Here is a 19,659-nt window from a genome sequence, read left to right as displayed (position 1 = left end):
CTGTAGTTGCTGGGTTTATCCTTACACCCACTATTGAACAAGGGTGTAACATTTACAATTCTTCAGTCCTCTGGCACCACACCTGTATCTAAGGAGGATTGGAAAATTATGACCAGTGCCTCCATAATGTCCACTCTTTTATCCCTCAGTATCTTTGGATGCATCTCATCCAGTCCTGGTGACTTACTAATTTTTTTTTTTATATAAGTACAGCGAGCCTATCTAATATCTCCTCTATCAATTTTTAGCCCAAGTGTTTCAACTACCTCCTCTTTCACTATGACTTGGGCACTACCTTCTTCCTTGGTAAAAACAGATTCAAAGCACTAATTTATTACATCAGTCATGCCTCTGCCTCCATGCCTAAATCCCCTTTTAGGTCCCTAAATCAGGCCCACTCGTCCTTTTACCACCCTTTTACTATTTATATGCCTATAGAAGACTTTTAGATTCCTTTTTATGTTAGCTACCAGTCTCTTCTCAGACTCCCTCTTTGCTCCTCATTTGTTTTTTCACTTCACCTCTGAACCTTCTATATTTGTCTGGTTCTCCATTGTATTATCCACCTGACATCTGCCAGAAGCACCCTTTTTCTGCTTCACTTTAACTCTATTTCTTTCGTCATGCAGGAAGCTCTGGATTTGTTTGCCCTGCCTTTCCCCCTTATGGGACTGAACCCAATCTCTCTCTTCTTTAAAGGCAGCCCATTGCTCTGTTACACTTTTGCCTGCCAATCTTCGATTCCAGCTTATCTGGGCCAGATCCGTTCTCACCCCATTGAAGTTAGTTCTCCTCCAATTAATTATTCTTACTCTAGATTATTCCTTGTCCTTTTCCATAACCAACCTAAACCTTATGATACTATGATCACTGTCCCCTAACTATTCCCCTACTGACACTTGGTCCACTTGACATGCTTCATTCCCCAGAACCAGACCCAGCAATGCTTCCTTCCTCACTGGACTGGAAACATACTAATGTAGAAAATTCTCCTGAGCACACTCTAAAAACTCTTGCTCTTTACACGATACAATCCCAGTCTGTATTAGGATAACTGAAGTCCCCCATTATAACTACTCTATAATTCTTGCACCTCCCTGTAATTTCCTCACAAATTTGTTCCTCTATATCTTTCCCACTAATTCATGGCCAATAGAATACACTCAGCATATAAACCCTTTTACTGACTACTTCAGATCTTGCAGAATGTACCAAGTTGGGTCCATCTGAATAGTTCCATTGCTTTTTCATACAATTAGGCACGTTCACTGAAATACATCCATTTTATTCACAAATGAGAGTGAAATGCAGTGTCACTGTTCAAATGTAAAATACTAGGGAAATATAGAATAGTGCAGCTTATTTAAACTTAAGCTGTCAAGTTTCACTCTTAATTAACCACGTGTATAGGACTTACCCGCTCTCCACAGCGTTGTCCTCTGTTCATTATTTGAGTTGAAAGCCTTTGCAAACGAGTGTGACTCCAACAGACAATCCAGGAGTTTGAAAAGCTGCTGTGAAGTCATGTATCGATACATTCCTTGGTCTTCAGTATCAATATGGACCTCAGCATCGATCGAATCCCTCTGTACATAAAAAAAAATTATAGTTTTTTTTCACACTCCTGTAGTTCTTCTAATCCCAAGTGTTTCAACTACCTCCTCTTTCACTATGACTTGGGCACTATCTTCTTTCTTGGTAAAGACAGATTCAAAGTACTAATTTATTACATCAGTCATGGCTCCGCCTCCATGTGTAAATCTCCTTTTAGGTCCCTAATCGGGCCCACTCCTCCTTTCACCACCTTTTTACACTTTATATGCCTATAGAAGGCTTTTAAATTTTTTTTATGTTGGCTACCAATCTCTTCTCATACTCCCTCTTTGCTTTTCATTTGTTTTTTCATTTACCCCCTGAACTTTCTACATTTGACAATTTGGCTAGTTTGTCTTGCCAGTCTGACAAAAAGAGTAAACCGCCACTAATGCCATGAAGAATCCGCTAGTAATGTGTTGGCTGATTTATATTTCAGATTCCCTTGGTCGGAAGTAGGGAAACATCTAGTCTTTGCTTATTGTCTCCTGCCGACTGATGCTCAGTTTGGGTTTCATCAAGCCCACTCTACTCCAACCCCAGTACAGTCTTGGTCCAAATATGGACAAAGGAGCTGAATTCCAGAGGTGAGGGGGAGACTGACTGTCCTGGACATCAAGGGAAAATTTGACTGAGTGTGGCACCAAGGAGCCATATTAAAACTGAAGTCAATGGAAATCAGGAAAACAAAGTGACTCCTGACAATGCAGCCCAGTGCCAGCGTCATCAGAGTACTCCCAGCTTCGCACATGCACAGAATGGGCTCTTGCTGTCAGTCTGGTTCTGCAAATATGCAGCCTATGTCAGCACCTGGCTTGCCAGGACTAATTCGCACATGTGCGCAAAAACATCACCCCGTACTACAATGTCTGCTTGTCACTCGCTCCTCAGCTCACCATTTCTCCCCCTCGGCCGGTCGCTCCCCGCTTCCCCTTCTCCAGCACCTGTCAGCCACTTGCTCCCCGCTTCATCTCTTTCCCACACCCCCAACCACCTGTCGGCCACTCGCTTCTCCCCCCTCAGCTGCTCGCTGCACGCTTCATCCCCCCCACCTACCTGTGGGCCAGTTCTCTCCCCTCAGCTCTGCCCCCCGCTCCCTCCCACAATCGCCGTCTCTCTTCCCCGCACTGAGGAAGCAGGGGAGAGAGTATGACAAGACAGGCAGGGGAGGGGAGGGAGACTGCGAGCGGGAGGGAGCGGGGAGCAGAAGTGGGAGGGTACAGGGAGCAGAGCAGAGGGGAGGAAGTGGCGAGGTGGGGAGCAAGCAGATGGGCACGGGCAGCAGCGGTGAAAAGGATCGGGGTACTGTTTGGGGTGGGATGGAGGCAGCGTTCACAGCCACTGGGGACTTGAGTTTCATTTGTTTTTGTGATAAATTGAGCAGCGCCATCTTTACTACTGGCAGCTGCCAAAAGCATCACAGACAGTGAAGTTTCAGTGCATGAGTCTGCATTTGTGCATATGGAAGTACTGCACCACCTAGTGGTTGTAGTCAGCAAACACAGCCTCAGTAAAAACTCTCCACTGGTTGGAGTCGTACCAAGCACGAAGGAAGATGGTTGTGGCTGTTGGAGGCCAATCATTTCCATCTCAGATCATTGCTGCAGGAGTTTCTCAGGGCAGCGTCCTAGGCCAAACTATCTTCAGCTGCTCCATCAATGAATCTCCCTCCATTATAAAGGTCAGAAGTGGGGGTGATGGCTGGTGATTGCAGTATTCAGTTGCATTTGCAATTCCTCAAAACGTCAAGCAGTCTATACCTACTGTCATGGTCCTGTAGTTTTTTTTCCGGGAATATGCAGTTTGCCTTTAAGGTTTGCAAAAGATCTGTGTTGCTTTAAGAACCAGCATGCCTCAGGAGTTATAGAAATGTGCATTTTTGGTTGCCATTGGATACAACCATTTGGAGACTGCGATTCAAAGGGTGCATTCTCGTTACCATAGGTACAGCCACTGGGAGTCAGTATCAAGCGATACATTTGTTACAATTCAATTTTGAACTGGCTTTTTAGTTGAAGACAGTTTGTTCTAATAGAACACAGACACAGAGGACACACAGACAGACAGCTCTGGTGTTTAGCACCTGAAAAAAAAAGCACTCAACCATTTAAACTGAAGGAATAGGATTTTTTGTCTGTTTAATTATCTCTCAAAATTCTAATAAAATTCAAGCCAAAACAGAGCTCTCTAGTAATTTAAACTGAAGGAAGGGAAGTTATCCCTCAAAAACACAAAAATCAGATTGATCCTATTGAAAGTGTTTGCAAGTCGTTAATTTTTGAAATTTGCTGGAGAAGGAAAGCATCACCTACTGTTGGAGTTAGACTACGGACTATTCTACTGTGGAAGAACCTTTTTTTCCACATCGGACAGCTGTGAGGACTTCAAGCAACATTGGATTGTAAATTTGCAAGGATTCTCATTTTTTCTACTTTAAATGTTGTTTATATCTTCATAGTGTTTAAAAATTTAGTTCTTCTAATTAAAGAGTTAATTTGTTGATTTAAAGACATCTGGTTTGGTTAGCCTCATTCGGGGATTAATAGATGGTACAATTTGGCTGGGTCTTTCTTCAATTTGGAAAGTTTTAAATGATACGTTAGGCGATCTGTGGAGCGATGGGATTGAATTAACAGTGCGTTTTTCCCACCACAATCAGAATCGTATATTTTGATTGGGGGCTTTGACTGGAGCAGTCGGTCGCAACACTACATACAGCATGTCCTGGATAACATTGAAGTTTGGGCTGATGATTGGCAAGTAACATTTGTGCCACACAAGTGCCAGGCAACAACCATCTCCAAAACGAGTGTGCAACCATCTCCCCATGACATTCAGTGGCATCATCACTGAATCCTCCATGATCAACATGTGGGGTTGGGGGAAGGGGGTAGGGGTCACCTTTGACCAGAATTTCAACTGCACTAGCCACATAAGTGGCATGGCTATTAGAGACGGTGAGAAGCTGGGTATTCTGCAGCAAGTGCCTCACTTTTCGACACCCAAAGCCTCTCCACCATATGGAAAGCACATGTCAGAATCTGTGATAGAATACTCTCCACTGGCCTGGATGACTGCAACTGCATAACTCAAAGCTCAACACCATCCAGCAGTCTGCTTGAGTAGCAACCCACCCACCAACTCAAACGTTTATTCTCTTCACCGTCAGCACACTATGGCTGCAGTGTGTAATATCTACCAGTTAGCAGCAACTGGCTAAGGCTTCTTCGACAGCACCTCCCAAAATCAAAATCCTGGAACTGCATACCAAACATCGCTGTTAGTACCATCATCACATGAACTACAGCAGCTCTCACCACCATCTTCTCAATGGCAACTAGGGATGGGCAATAAATGCTGGCTTTGCTAGTGACACACATATCACAGTAAAATAAAAAAAATAAAGAACATGGCAGATGGAATATAATGTGGATAAGTGTGAGGTTATTCACTTTGGTAGGAGGAACAGAGGTGCAGAGTATTTCTTAAATGGTGAGAGATTGGAAAGTGTTGATGTTCAAAGGGTCCGAAGTGTCCTTGTTCCCAAGTCAATGAAAGCTAGCATACAGGTGCAGCAAGCAATTAGGAAGGCAAACGGTATGTTAGCCTTTACTGCAAGAGCATTCAAGTACAAGGAGCAAAGAAGTCTTGCTTCAGTTGCATAGAGCATTGGTGAGGCCGCACCTGGAATATTGTTTGCAGTTCTGGTCCCCTTGCCTGAGGAAGGATATACTTGCCATAGAGGGAGTGCAGCAGAGGTTCACCAGATTGATTCCTGAGAGGGTGGGATTGTCCCATGAGGAGAGATTGAGAAGACTGGGCCTGTATTTTCTGGAGTTTTGGAGAATGAGGGGCGATCTCATAGAAACTTACAAAATTCTTAAAGGGATAGACAGGGTAAATGCAGAAAGGATGTTTCCCCTAGCTGTGGGGTCTAGAACCAGGGGACACAATCTCAGAATAAAGGGCAAGAAATTTAGGACTGAGATGAGAAGGAACTTCTTTACTCAGAGGGTGGTGAATCTTTGGAATTCTCTGTCCCAAAGGGTGGTGGAAGCTCAGTCACTAAGTAAGTTCAAGACAGACATCGATAGATTTCTACTTGCTAATGATATCAAGGGATACAGGGATAGTGCAGGAATATGACATTGAAGTAGAGGATCAACCATGATCTATAATGGCGGAGCAGGCTCGAACAGCTAAATGGCCTACTCCTGTTCCTATGTTTCTGCAGACAAATCTGGGAATTTTTTTTGTATCATCAAGAAAGGAAAATGAAGAGCAAGGACAGGATAATACAAGCTTGAAAAAGGGAAGACGACAAAGTAAATCAACATAGTGATTAGGTAATCTCAAATTTGGGCATTAAAAGCCTTAAGCTTCCAGGGACCCAAGACTGAGGAAGGTTAGGAGTTTCAACACTTGAAATATTGGGCAAGGTGTGGAGGTGCAAGGTGGATGATGGAAGGTTGGCACTTTAGGAGTTTAGAATGAGGGTAATAAAGTTCAAGAAACACCAACAGTACCAGTTTCAATAAAAACACAAAAGCAAACAGTGCAACGGATACCTCCTCCTGAGGTCCCCAGCATCACAGATGCCAGTCTTCAGCCAATCCAATTAACTCCACATGATCAAGAAATGGCTGAAGGCACAGGATACTGTAAAGGGTATGGGGCCTGACAACATTCTGGCAATAGCACTGAAGAACTGTGCTCCAGAATTGGCTGCGCCCCTAGCCAAGCTGGTTCAGTACTGCTACGACACTGGCATCTACCAGGCAATGTGGAAAATTGCTCAGGTATTTCCTGTCCACAAAAAGCAGGAGAAATCCAACCCACCCAATTACTGCCCTATCAGTCTACTCCCGATCATCAGCAAAGTGATGGAAGAGATTGTCGACAGTGCTATCAAGCGGCATTTTCTCAGCAATAACCTGCTCTCTGACGCTCAGTTTGAGGTCCATCATGGTCACTCAGCTCCTGACCACATTACAGCCTTTGTCCAAGCATGGACAAAAGAGCTGAACTCAAGAGGTGAGGTGAGAATGATCGCTCTTGACATCAAGGCAGCATTTGACTGAGTATGACATCAAGGAGTCCTAGCAAAACTGGAGTCAATGGGAATCAGGGGGAAAATTCTCCACTGGTTGGAGTCGGACAGAGCACAAAGGAAGATGTTTGTGGTTGCTGGAGGTCAATCATCTCAGTCCCAGGACATCACTACAAGAGTTCCTCAGGGTAGTGTCCTAGGCCAAACCATCTTCAGCTGCTTCATCAATGACCTTCCTTCAATCAAAGTCAGAAGTGGGGACGCTCGCTGATGATTGCACAATGTTCCAGCACCATTCATGACTCCTCAGATACTGAAGCAGCCAGTGTCCATATGCAGCAAGACCTGGACAAAATCCAGGCTTGGGCTGATAAGCGACAATTAACATTCGTGCCACACTAGTGCCCAGAAATGACCATCTCAAACAAGAGAGAATCTAACCATCTCCCCTTGACATGCAATGGCATTACCATCGCAGAATCCCCCATTATCAACACCCTGAGGGTCACCATTGACCAGAAACTGAACTGGACCAGCCACATAATTACTGTGACAAAGAGGCTGGGAATTCTGCGGTGAGCAACTCACCTCCCGTCTCCCCCACAGCCTATTCACCATCTACAAGGCACAAGTCAGGAGCATAATGGAATAGTCTCCACTTGCCTGGATGACTGCAGCTCCAGCAACACTCAAGAAGCTCGACACCATCCAGGACAAAGCAGCCCGCTTGATTGGCAACCCACCCACCACCTTCAACGTTCACTCCCTCCACCACTGACACACAATGGCAGCAGTGTGTACCATCTACGAGATGCACTGCAGTAACTCATCAAGGCTCCTTCGACAGCACCTTTCAAACCCACGACCTCTGCCACCTAGAAGGACAAGGACAGCAGATGCATGCGAATGCCATCACCTGCAATTTCTCCTCCAAGCTACACACCATCCTGACTTGGTGGGTCAAAATCCTGGAACTCCCCTCCTAACAGCAGTGTGGTGTACCTACACCCCAAGGACTGCAGCGGTTCAAGAAGGCAGCTCACCACCACCTCCTCAAGGGCAATTAGGGATGGGCAATAAATGCTGGCGTAGCCAGTGACGCTCACATTCCCCAAGTGAATTTTTTTTTTCCCCAAAAAGGGTACAGGTGAGAAAGGAACTGGCCATCAGAGAATAGGTCTTCTACTCACTCCACAAAAAGAGAGATCACAAGATGATAAGAAATAGGAGTGGAAGTAGACTATATGGCCCATCGAGCCTGCTCTGCCATTGATTACGATCTTGGGCTTCAACTCCACTTTCCCACCCACTCCCCATATTCCTTAATTCCCTAAGAGACCAAAAATATGTCTATCTCAGCCTTAAATGATGGGGCATCCGCAACCCTCAGGGGTAGAGCATTCCAAAGAGTCACAATCCTTTGAGTGAAGTAATCTTTTTATCACAGTCTTAAATGATCAGCCCCTTATCCTGAGACTGCGCCCCCATGTTTTAGATTCCCCAACCAGCGGAAACAAACTCTCAGTCTACCCCATCCAGCCCGTCAGAATTTTGTATGTTTCAATGAGATCGCCTCTGATTCTTCTAAACTCCGGAGAATAGAGGCCCAATTTATTCAGGTTATCGTCGGACAACCTCCTCATCCCAGGGACAATCTAGTGCACTTTCTCTATAATGCCTCCAATGCAAGTATATCCTTCATTAAATATGGAGACCAAAACTGCACACTGTATTCCAAATGTGGTCTCACCAAAGCCCTGTACAACTGTAGCAAGACTTCTTCATTCCTGTATTCCAATCCCCTTGCAATAAAGGTCAACATGCCATTTGTCCTCCTAATTGCTTGCCATACCCGCATGCTAACTTTGTGCGTTCCTCATATGAGTGCACCCAAGTCTCTCTGAATATCAACATTTAAAAGTTTCAAAACTTTCAAAAAATATTCTGCTTTTCTATTCTTACGACCAAAGTGAATAACTTCACACTTCCCCACATTATACTCCATCTTCCATCTTGTTGACCGCTCAGTTAATCCGTCTATATCTCTTTGCAGCCACACTGTGTCCTCCCCACAGATAACCTTTCCATTCTACAAGAGCCTCCTCTAAGAGCTGCAAAGTCCTAAATGGACTTGGGCTTTGTGTACAGTTGTCCTCAGGGATGGGATGAAGAGTTTAGTAGGGCAGGTGAAAGCAAGCTTTTGGAAGGAGCTCCAGCTGAGGGGAATGTTCTGAGCACTGCTCCTTTCAGCGTATAAATCCTGAATCTAGCAATGATAGCACAACGCTAAGATCAAACTACCAATTCAGACAGGTGAACTCAAGGTTATATATAAACATTAGAAATGAAAATAGAGCATTCTATTAAGCGGATTTGCAATTTTAAGAGAGTCCCACAAGTTAGGCAAGACAAATTAAGTCCTCAAGATTGGGGACAACCAATACTGAAAAGCAATTGCTCCCCTGCTGATCCCATATCAGCAGCAATAGAGCTCAAGGGAAAAGGTGATGGCACCTCTGCCATCAACCCTTCCCCTCCCTCCCAGAACCGTGACAGGGTTCCCCTTGTCCTCACTTTCCACCCCATCAGTCTTCATATCCAAAGGATCATCCTCCGCCATTTCCAGCGTGATGCCACTACCAAACGCATCTTCCACTCCCTTCCCCCGTCAGCATTCCGAAGGGATCGTTCCCTCCGCAACACCCTGGTCCACTCCTCCATTACCCCCACCACCTCGTCCCCGTCCCATGGCACCTTCCCCTGCAATCGCAGGAGGTGTAATACCTGCCCATTTACCTCCTCTCTCCTCACTATCCCTGGCCCCAAACACTCCTTTCAGGTGAAGCAGCGATTTACTTGTACTTCTTTCAATGTAGTATACTGTATTCGCTGCTCACAATGTGGTCTCCTCTACATTGGGGAGACCAAGCGCAGACTGGGTGACCGCTTTGCAGAACACCTCCGCTCAGTCCGCAAGCATGACCCTGAGCTTCCGGTTGCTTGCCATTTCAACACTTCCCCCCTGCTCTCATGCTCACATCTCTGTCCTGGGATTGCTGCAGTGTTCCAGTGAACATCAACGCAAGCTCAAGGAACAGCATCTCATCTACCGATTAGGCACACTACAGCCTGCCAGACTGAACATTGAGTTCAATAATGTCAGAGCATGACAGCCCCCCATTTTACTTTCATTTTTAGTTATTTTTTTATTTTTTACAATCTTGTTTTTGGCATTTATTTCATTTCATCTTAGTTTGTTCAGCTTATCCACTGTTTTTTTTCATGTTTACACTTGCAGCTGTTCAATATTCAGTCCGTTAACACCTTATCTGTACTAATGCTTTGTCTTTCAACACATCATTAACATATTGTTTGCCTTTGCTCCATGACGTTTTGGTCAGCTATGTGGCCTTGTCCAATCTACACCTTCTCCTTTGTTATCTCTTGCCCCACCTCACTTGCCTATAATCTGTGACATTTCTAATATTTGTTCGTTCCAAAGAAGGGTCACTGACCCGAAACGTTAACTCTGCTTCTCTTTTCACAGATGCTGCCAGACCTGCTGAGTGGTTCCAGCATTTCTTGTTTTTATTTCAGATTTCCAGCATCCGCAGTATTTAGCTTTTATTTTAGAAAAGGTGATGGCCATTGATGAAACTTGAGAGACAGGAGAAAGCTGTCTTTGAATAATTAAAAGAAACAAGTTTTTCATTGCATCATTAGAATAGGATTTTATAGCAGAGGGACCATTGACCACTTTTATCTTTGTTACAGCAATCTAAACCTAATCTCACTTTCTAGCTTTAGCAGTGTTTGCCTCCGTTTCAAATATTTCTATAAAATTCAAATGATATACAGATCTCTATTTAAATCATAGAGATAGGTTTGCAGTTCATGAATTCCAGAAATGGTGCCGTGGAATCTTAAGACACTCAGTTGTCCAGTTTACAGCCAGACTCTTCATTTCTGGGATTTGAGTTGCAATAAGCATATGGAATTACAAGGGCATTTATCAAATGCTGGGAACTTCCTTGAGGTATACTCCTTAAATTGGTCTGATCCATTTGAGCAAAGAAAGCTCTCAAAAGAATAGCTTCAGAATAGTCATACAGCATAGAAACAAACCCTTCGGCCCACCGTGTCCATGCCGACCAGAATGCCAATCTATACTAATCCCACCTGCCTGCATTAATTCCATATCCCTCTATGCCTTGCTCATTCAAGTACCTGTCCATATGCCTCTTAAATGTTGCTACTGTTCCTACCTCCACCACGTCCTCTGGCAGCTCATTCCAGATACCCACTATTCTTTGTGAGAAAAATTTACCCCTTTGATCCCCTTTAAAGCTCCTCCCTCTCACCTTAAATCTATGCCCTGTAGTTTTAGTCACCCCTACCATGGGAAACAGACTCTGGCTATCTACCCTATCTATGCCTCTCATAATTTTATATACCTCCATCATGTCCCCTCTCAGCCTCCTTCGCTCCAGGGAAAACAGACCCAGCCTATCCAATCTCTCTTCATAACTCAAGCCCTCCAAACCAGGCAACATCCTGGTGAACCTTTTCCGCACCCTCTCTAGCTTAATCACATCTTTCCTGTATGCGGCAACCAGAACTGCACACAGTACTCCAAATGCGGCCTAACCAACGTTATGTGTAACTGTAACATGACTTCCCAACTCTTGTCCTCAATGCCTCGGCCGATGAAGGCAAGTTTGTCATATGCTTTCTTCATCACCCTGTCTACCTGTGTTGTCACTTTCAGGGAACTATGTACTTGCACCCCAAGGTCTCTCTGCTCAATAGAGATGGAAGGTACCAAAAAAACATACATAACTTGACCCTGATAAAAGCAATTTTATTTAGAAGTTTTACATCTGTTCATGAATAATACTGCAGTTAAGATAACGGTCTGTGCTTTTATCTTGCAATATTCTGAATGAGTACCCCACCCCAACAAACAATACGTTTGCATTTGAGCAGTGACATTCAACATGACCTGTGGGCAATGTACAAGTTCAGTACAGTTCAGAGGAGAGTTCACCACAACTCTCTTTAGCTAACTTGTTACTGGGCTATTTATTTTTCCAAATTACCTTCAAAATTAAATCAATTTCAAGTTAGCACCAGAACTCTTGTACTATGGGGAGCAGCTAGAATTTGATTGCCGGCTTTTTTTTTTATTCGTTCGGGGGATGTGGCTATGTCAGCATTTATTGGCCATCCCTAACTGCAGTTGAGAAGGGGGTGAGCTGCCTTCTTGAACTGCTGCAGTCCTTGGGGGTGTAGGCAGACCAATAGTGCTGTTAGGAAGGTAGTTCCAGGTTTTGACCCAGCAACAGTGAAGGAATGGCGATATAGTTCCAAGTCAGGGTGATGTGTGGCTTGAAAGGGAACTTGCAGATGGTGGTGCGCCCATGCATCTGCTGCCCTTGTCCTTCTGGGTGGTACAGATCGACGGTTTGGAAGGTGCTGTCTAAGGAGCCTTGGTGAGTTGCTGCAGTGCAACTTGTAGATGGTACACACTGCTGCCATTGTGTCGGTGGTGGAGGAAGTGAATGTTGAAGGTGGTGGATGGGGTGCCAGCCAAGCGGGTTGCTGTGCCCCGGAGGGTGTCAAGCTTCTTGAGTGCTGTTGGAGCTGCACCATCCAGGCAAATGGACAGTATTCCATCACACTCCCGACTTGTGCATTGTAGAGGGTAGACAGGCATTGGGAGTAAGGAGGCGAGTTATTTGCCACAGAGTTCCAAGCGTCTGACCTGCTCTTGTAGCCACAGCATTTATGGCTGGTCCAGTTCAGTTTCTGGTCAATGGTGACCCCCAGGATGTTGATAGCGTGGGATTTAGTGACAGTAATGCCATTGAACGTCATGGGGAGATGGTTAGATTCTCTCTTGTTTGAGATGGTCATTGCATGGCATTTGTATGGCACACATGTGACTTGCCACTTATCAGCACAAGTCTGGATGTCGCCCAGGTCTTGCTGCTTATGGACACTGATTGCTTCAGTATCTGAGGAGTCACGAATGGTACTGAACATTGTGCAATCATCAGCGAACATCCCCACTTCTGAACTTATGATGGAGGGAAGGTCATTGATGAAGCAGCTGAAGAAGGCTGGGCCTAGGACACTACCCTGAGGTAAAGGCCTGCTACCCAACCCGAACCTGATGGGACCCGATGAGATGTCGTGGTCGGGTCAGGTCACTCTTCCAGGTCCCGCTTTCGGGCTCGGCTCGGGTCTCCGGAGATCGGGTCCGATGTGGTTCTGTTGGGTTCACGTCGGGGTTTTTTTCCCCCCGATCTGAGCAGGCCTTTACTGCAGGAGTTCCTCAGGGTAATGTCCTGGGACTGAGATGATTGACCTCAAACAACCACAACCATCTTCCTTTATTATAATTATTGGCAACATTCATTATTCCAGGCAAGTTTTGTCAGGCAAATAGGTTTCATTTTACCTGTACAGCTGCCATAGTTTCAGCATCCTCCTTTTTGCTTGTTGCTGGAAAGAACACAATGTTGTCTATTGTTTGGATTAATTCAAGCTGCACAACACATTTGATGAGGAGGGCAGCAAAGAGTTTCTGATCAGATATTCCTAGAAAAATGATGAACAAAATGATTAAATCAATGGAGGACTGTAGCAGCATTCATTCATTAATACAGGCATTAAACAATTGGGGCATTCATTTCACATTCTGGCCATTCTCTGTGGCTTGTTGCTTAAGCACAAGGTGGCAAGGATGTTATTGCTGTACAACGATTACTTAACATGGAGTTTGGAAGCTATCCAATGCACTCAGTGTTGAGCGCTGATTTGTTACATAACTATTTTTTTTTCCATTCGCTCATGGGATGTGAGCCTCGCTGGCAAAGCCAGCATTTATTACCATTCCCAAGTGTCCTTGAGTAGGTGGTGGTAGGCAGCCTTCTTGAACCACTGCAATCCATATGGTGTAAATACATGCACTGTGCAGTTATGTGGGGGAGTTCCAGGATTTTGACCCAGCAATGAAGGAATGGCACAATACTACCAAATCAGGACTTGAAGAGGAATTTGCAGGTGGTGGTGTTCCCATGCACCTGCTGCATTTGTCCTTCTCAGCGTTAGAGTTCACGGGTTTGGAAAGTACTGTCAAAGAATTTATAATGCATTTGCTGTTCTCTGCTGTCAGGTGAGCTTTATGCAAGGGATATTTGTCTCTCTTGCTTTTTCATACAGCTACAGTATGTCAGCAGGAAGCTGACAATGAAGCTGTCTGATCAATCTGATAAAACAGCTTAACGACAAGTTCGCTGACATCTTATTTGGGATAGAAGTGAGGACAGGTCAGTTATTAACAGGATTTGTATGAGTGCTTCAAGTATTGATGTAATTGTATCTTGCACAAGCTTAGATGGGTTAAATCAGAACCTAAGAGCACTCTTCTAAGTAGTCAGTTCAGTTACTCCACAGCCAGGTTAATGAATAAAAATGTTTTTCCTTTTGTGGATGAAATATAGAACGTTATTCAAGATTCGGTGTATTGGGCATTCGCAGTCAATATCAGTATACTGAATTTTAGAAATTTACAAAAAATATTTTTGGTATAGCGAGATTGGCCATATTTTGAAATTTACAAATGAGATTATAGACCCCAAAATTAGATATAGTGCCTGGTAAAAAATACACAATGACATCCATGTACAGTTGCCAGCTTGAGTCACTGGACAGCTACCAGCAGCTGGGTGTTTGTTAACTTATTTTTCTCCATCCTTAGCAGAGGGGACACGAAGATCACTTGTGTTTTTTTGAAAGATTCATATTGTAGTATTTTAAGAAGATGCTCTGAAACTGTAACTAGAATTTATTCTTTTCATGGCACTTGCTGGGAAAACTTTTGCGATTTGAAGCTTATTCATGCATGAACATTTTAAGACAAATACTATTCAGGTAACACCTGCCTGGATCTTTACAGTAAATAGCAAACAAGACTTACTTGCATGTGGTTTATTTTTCCAAGTTTCATCACTGGTGTTAGATACCTGACTTTGACCTTTTTCTGAAGGGTTTCGCTCTGTGCTGCAGACTGATTGTCGGTCAACCTCCAGGTCCTATGAAAACATGAAATATATCAGTTGCAACAGATAAACTATCACAATTTTTTTTTTATAAAGATGATGCATTGAGGCACAGAGCCCTTTTAATTGTATCTACTGCAAATTACACTCACTGAACCCTTCTCTGAAGACTCCTCTTCCATCCCTGTGGGTCGCCAAGTTAAAAGACTGTAAACACAAGGTAACATATTTACGATCAATCTATAAAGATATCATAATTTAATGAATATTTAAAAGTGTTTATGTTATTGCTACAGCAGCTCTATTTCTCAGCTGAACTTCCAATGCTGAGAAAAACACACAAAAAACTTTTACAGTCATGTCAATATTTGGTAACTTGAACTCACACATGGGGAATAGTAGTTTTGAAGATGTTCAGCATGCAACCACACGTTTTATCCCAGACTGAAGGACTGAATTTTTGACCAGTTAGTATGACCACATTTTCTAAACAATTTGTTCCTGATCGGGCAAGTTGTTCATTATCTATGAAAAGAATAAAAAATGTCAAGGAGAAAACATGGTCACATGAAAACTGCAAGGAGCAATTAAATGCATTTCATCAGCCAGTCAAATCAAGCTAAGTTTCAAGGTATCAATTAACCAAACACATTTATCCTTACCAGCAAACAAAATTCTGCAGTTAGCATAACCAAAACTTACATTTAGAGTCATAGATACAGCACTGAAACAAGCCCTTCAGCCCACCGAGTCTGTGCCGACCAACAACCACCCATTTATACTAATCCTACATTAATCCCATATTCCCCATCACATCCCCACCATTCTCCTACCTGCACTAGGGGCAATTTACAATGGCCAATTTACCTATCAACTTGCAAGTCTTTGACTGTGGGAGGAAACCGGAGCACCTGGCGGAAATCCACGCGGTCACAGGGAGAACTTGCAAACTCCGCACAGGCAGTACCCAGACTGAACTCGAGTCACTGGAGCTGTGAGGCTGCGGTGCTAATCACTGCGCCACTGTGCTGCCACACTGTGCCAAGTGTAATTTAGCCTAGAAGGAAAAAAAAATCATCTATCTAGACCACTTGTTTAAGAAAAACATAGAAAGGTATTACCATTGGGCACCGAGAGCTAAAATTTCATTTAAATGACATCTTAATATAGTTTGGAATTCTTCTGGTTACAACACTTCAGAATAAAGATAATAGGGTTACCTTGTTGTACACACCAATGTAGTTGAGAAAATATGTCATCCAATAATACATGATTTAAAACTTCATAGAATTGTGTGAAAACATCACAAATAGCATAAAGTGCATGGTTACATGTAGTTGTCATCCATTCAGACTTCTGTGAAGATGATCAGACATAGAACTTAAATGTACAATTAGCATTTTTTTGTAAAAATGCAACAGTAATTCAAAAATATTTTGTCAGGTTCATCACGTCAAACCAGATCAGGGACTGAACCTGCGACTTTTGGGCTGTGGGTCAGCACTGCACCACACCACACGATTTCTTTGCCCACATGGTCAATGTGCGAGCTATCTTAATCTTTATTAATTAAATTAGCTAATTAATTACAGCAGATTAAAACAAAATACGTCTCAGTGGTACTGGTGAATACAGCCAGTGTTCAGGTGAATCAGTGCAACAATTTTCGGGAAAAATCTATTATTCGATCAGAAATTTCTATAGGTCTGAAGTACATGGTAAAACCCACAGCCTGACACTTAACCTCAAATAGCTTGGAAATGAAGGATTCAAACAGACAAAGTTATCATCTTAGAATCATGATATAACACAAAAGGTGGCCATTTGGCCCAATTTGTGCCTAAGAGCTACCAAATTTGGTACCACTGCTCTGCCTTTTCCCGATAGTCCTGAAAAATTTTCCCTTTTGTTTATCCAATTCCCTTTTAAAGTTATTGAATCTGCATCCACCACCCTTTCAGTAGTGCATTCCCGATCTTAACAACTTGCTGCGCACATTTTCTTTCATCATTCAAATTATCTGGAAATGATAGTATGTTAGTAAGTATGTTAACGTCAAAATTAGCCTGTCAAAATAACAACCATTTTTGGCTAATTTAGGTCCTGTGACACAAAAGAACCAAATTAAAATTTGTACAAAGTCCACTTTTGCCTTACTTCAGTCTGCTGTTCAGGAAGTTTCATGTTATCAAATATCCGAAAGATAATCCTAAACAGATCTTGCCACCAGTGTTTCTCAAAAGTTTGGCCATAGCTTTTTATGATTTCAAACATCACAGTAAGCCCTCTGCAAGACAGATTTCATAGATGTTAATTACAAATCATCATTGGAACATGTCTGGTCTACAGTTTAAATGAAGGCCAAACAATTGAACTGTTTCTTACCTTGTACGGACATCTAATTTGCAACGATTAATAATACAGGAAAGCTCAAACAAAACAGGAAACCATCCTCGTACCCAAACTCTATCTCCAGGAGCTACATTCATGTCATCGCTGGTGTATTCCTTCAGTGCCTAATAAAATAATTTTAAAATTTGATCAGTTAACAGAAAACCTATGTAATTAAAATGCACTGATTATAATTTAGAGACAATTAAATTTTACTTAAATCACAATATACACATACAAAATATTTGTCACTTTCAGTGCTAATAGTTCTTTCCATCACTAGACAGATGGTGGGGGAGGGGAGCAGAAGACTCAAACACCAAGTCCTGGCAGGTTTTGTGACTGGCCAGTTTGGAAATAAATTTTACAGCTACACTGAAGGCTACCTTTCCCACCCCATGTGATTAGAAGGGAGATAGCTTTAAGCTACATTTTGTGAATCTTGATGCATAGATTACTTATATAGAGCAACACAGAGTTTTCTCCATAGACTGGTTACAGCAAATCAGTAGTTCATTCTGAGAGTTGCCATCCACTACTTAGTTCCCTTCCTAAATCTTTCTACCCCTCTATTCTCCTTGAAGATGCTGCTTAAAACTGACCTCTTTGACTAAGCTTTTGGTCACCTGTCCTAATATCGCCTTACGTGGCTTGGTGTCAAAGTTTGCTTGATAGCACTCCTGTGAAGCCCTTGGGATGTTAAACTACATTCAAGAAGCTATATAAATGCAAGTTATTATTGGTTGAACTTCTTCAATCAAATTGATTTAAAAAAAATTTGGGAAAGCCTTACATTAGAATTACCCCGTATACAGACCATCACTCAGTTTTAGTATACCACATTTAAAAGAACTCATGGACACACCATAATTACTGTTTTGCTGCTCATTATTTGGACGATAGCACACATCTGCATGTGGCATTTTCAATACAATATTGCTCAACATCAATGTAGCAGATAACTTTCTTTTAAGCATTATCCCAGTATTAAATGAGCGATTGATAACAGCAGTTTAGCAAACTAGCATCAGAATGGATTAGCACAAGCTAGTGATATCTTAGTCTTAGCTACCATTCAATTCTGAATCAGAAGCTGAGAGTTCAAGTCCCTAGGCCCAACTTCCAGGCCATTACTCCAGTGCCGTACTGAGGGAGTGTTGCACTGTCAGAGGTGCAGTCTTTTGGATGGGACATTAAACCAGTTTGCCCACTCAGGTGGATGCAAACAATTACACAGTAATCTTTCCACCAAGATTAGCTCAGTTCTCCCTGGTGCCCTGGCCAACTATCATTGCTCAACATCACTAGAACAGATTATCTGGTCATTTTCACATTGCTAATTTTGGGATCTTGCTATACACAAATTGGCTACTGGGATGCCTACCTTACAACAGCGACTATACTTTAAAAGTACTTAATTGGCTGTGGAACACATTGGGATATCCTTTGATTGTCAAATGTGCTACACAAATGGACATCTTTCGCTTTTATTTGTATTAACTCACTTGTGGTCTCTCAGATACGTATGTTGCACAATGTCGAATAAGTCTAATAGCCTCCATACTGGTATCAGGAAATGCAGCATTACAAGCAAACTCAGCTAAACATTTCACAGCATCCTGGAATGAGTCGATGGCTGCTGGAAAGTGCTTCTTGAAAACATCCACTAAAAGACAAACATCCATCAGTAGAAAAATAATTGATCACTGATTCCCTGTTTCATTTACAACACTATAGCTGTCTGGAGACTTCAAACATAAACAGTACCAGAATCAGTTGGCAATTTTCAGTTCAATCTGTTTTTGTCTATTATAAAAGTACTTCCACATATTCAATTAAATTGTGCCATATGCTTATATAGGTCTTTTAATGTATTATACATGACTTGCATATAAAAATGTATATTTATCTGTGAGGAAGCTTAATTAAAATAAAGGTATTTACTAGAAAAGGAGTTGTATTGAAACTTGTACTATAACATTTAATAGAGAGAACATTTACAGATAATGTGCCCAGTAGTCTGGAAAGCCAACTCCACAATTGGTTCATCGTGGTCTGAAGCAGCTTGGTGGAACACAGAGAAAATGTTCTTCCATCCTGAACGAATATTTGCAGCCTGTGAATTTACCATCTGTGCAATGCACCGAATGACCATGTCCTTTATTGTTGGTGACCTGTGAGTACATGTGGAGCAAACACATATGCCTTTGTGTTATAATTTAAGTTCAAATGCTAAGGTTCTTTGAAACATTTCTGGTTAATTATGCTGAAAATAATTGTACACTAAATATTGCAATGAATGATTATACTCTATCCATTACAGTTATTCTTATTGAAATGTGTAAAAATTACAATTCGGAGGATCAGAAAATAAATTGCAAAACAATACTATTATTACAAATCAGGAAAGGGGACCTCTCAATACAGATTCAAAAAGACCAGAATTATATAAACAAACTTCACACAAAAAGGTGGATATATTAAACCAAGGTTATTACAATGAATTGTAATGATCTGACGGGAACTTACAGCTTTGTTTCAGTCAGACTTGGTTAAAAT

General features: G+C 42.5%; 1 protein-coding gene across 3 annotated transcripts in view; it reads right to left on the bottom strand.

The window, feature by feature from the left end:
- LOC137378141 (brefeldin A-inhibited guanine nucleotide-exchange protein 2-like) overlaps window positions 1-19,659 on the bottom strand; it is a 155,070-nt gene that overhangs the window by 18,221 nt on the left and 117,190 nt on the right. For all 3 annotated transcript variants that reach the window (XM_068048260.1, XM_068048261.1, XM_068048262.1), the window contains 10 exons: window positions 19,102-19,274; window positions 18,606-18,766; window positions 17,095-17,225; window positions 16,867-16,996; window positions 15,930-16,065; window positions 15,096-15,234; window positions 14,862-14,916; window positions 14,628-14,742; window positions 13,107-13,246; window positions 1,418-1,586 (listed from right to left, as the gene is read on the bottom strand). In XM_068048260.1, coding sequence (XP_067904361.1) covers window positions 1,418-1,586; window positions 13,107-13,246; window positions 14,628-14,742; window positions 14,862-14,916; window positions 15,096-15,234; window positions 15,930-16,065; window positions 16,867-16,996; window positions 17,095-17,225; window positions 18,606-18,766; window positions 19,102-19,274 — 1,349 coding nt within the window. The remainder of the gene's footprint in view (window positions 1-1,417; window positions 1,587-13,106; window positions 13,247-14,627; window positions 14,743-14,861; window positions 14,917-15,095; window positions 15,235-15,929; window positions 16,066-16,866; window positions 16,997-17,094; window positions 17,226-18,605; window positions 18,767-19,101; window positions 19,275-19,659) is intronic.

Source organism: Heterodontus francisci, chromosome 16, assembly GCF_036365525.1.
Source record: "Heterodontus francisci isolate sHetFra1 chromosome 16, sHetFra1.hap1, whole genome shotgun sequence".
NCBI lineage: Eukaryota > Metazoa > Chordata > Chondrichthyes > Heterodontiformes > Heterodontidae > Heterodontus > Heterodontus francisci.
This window is presented reverse-complemented; position numbering and strand designations above follow the sequence as displayed.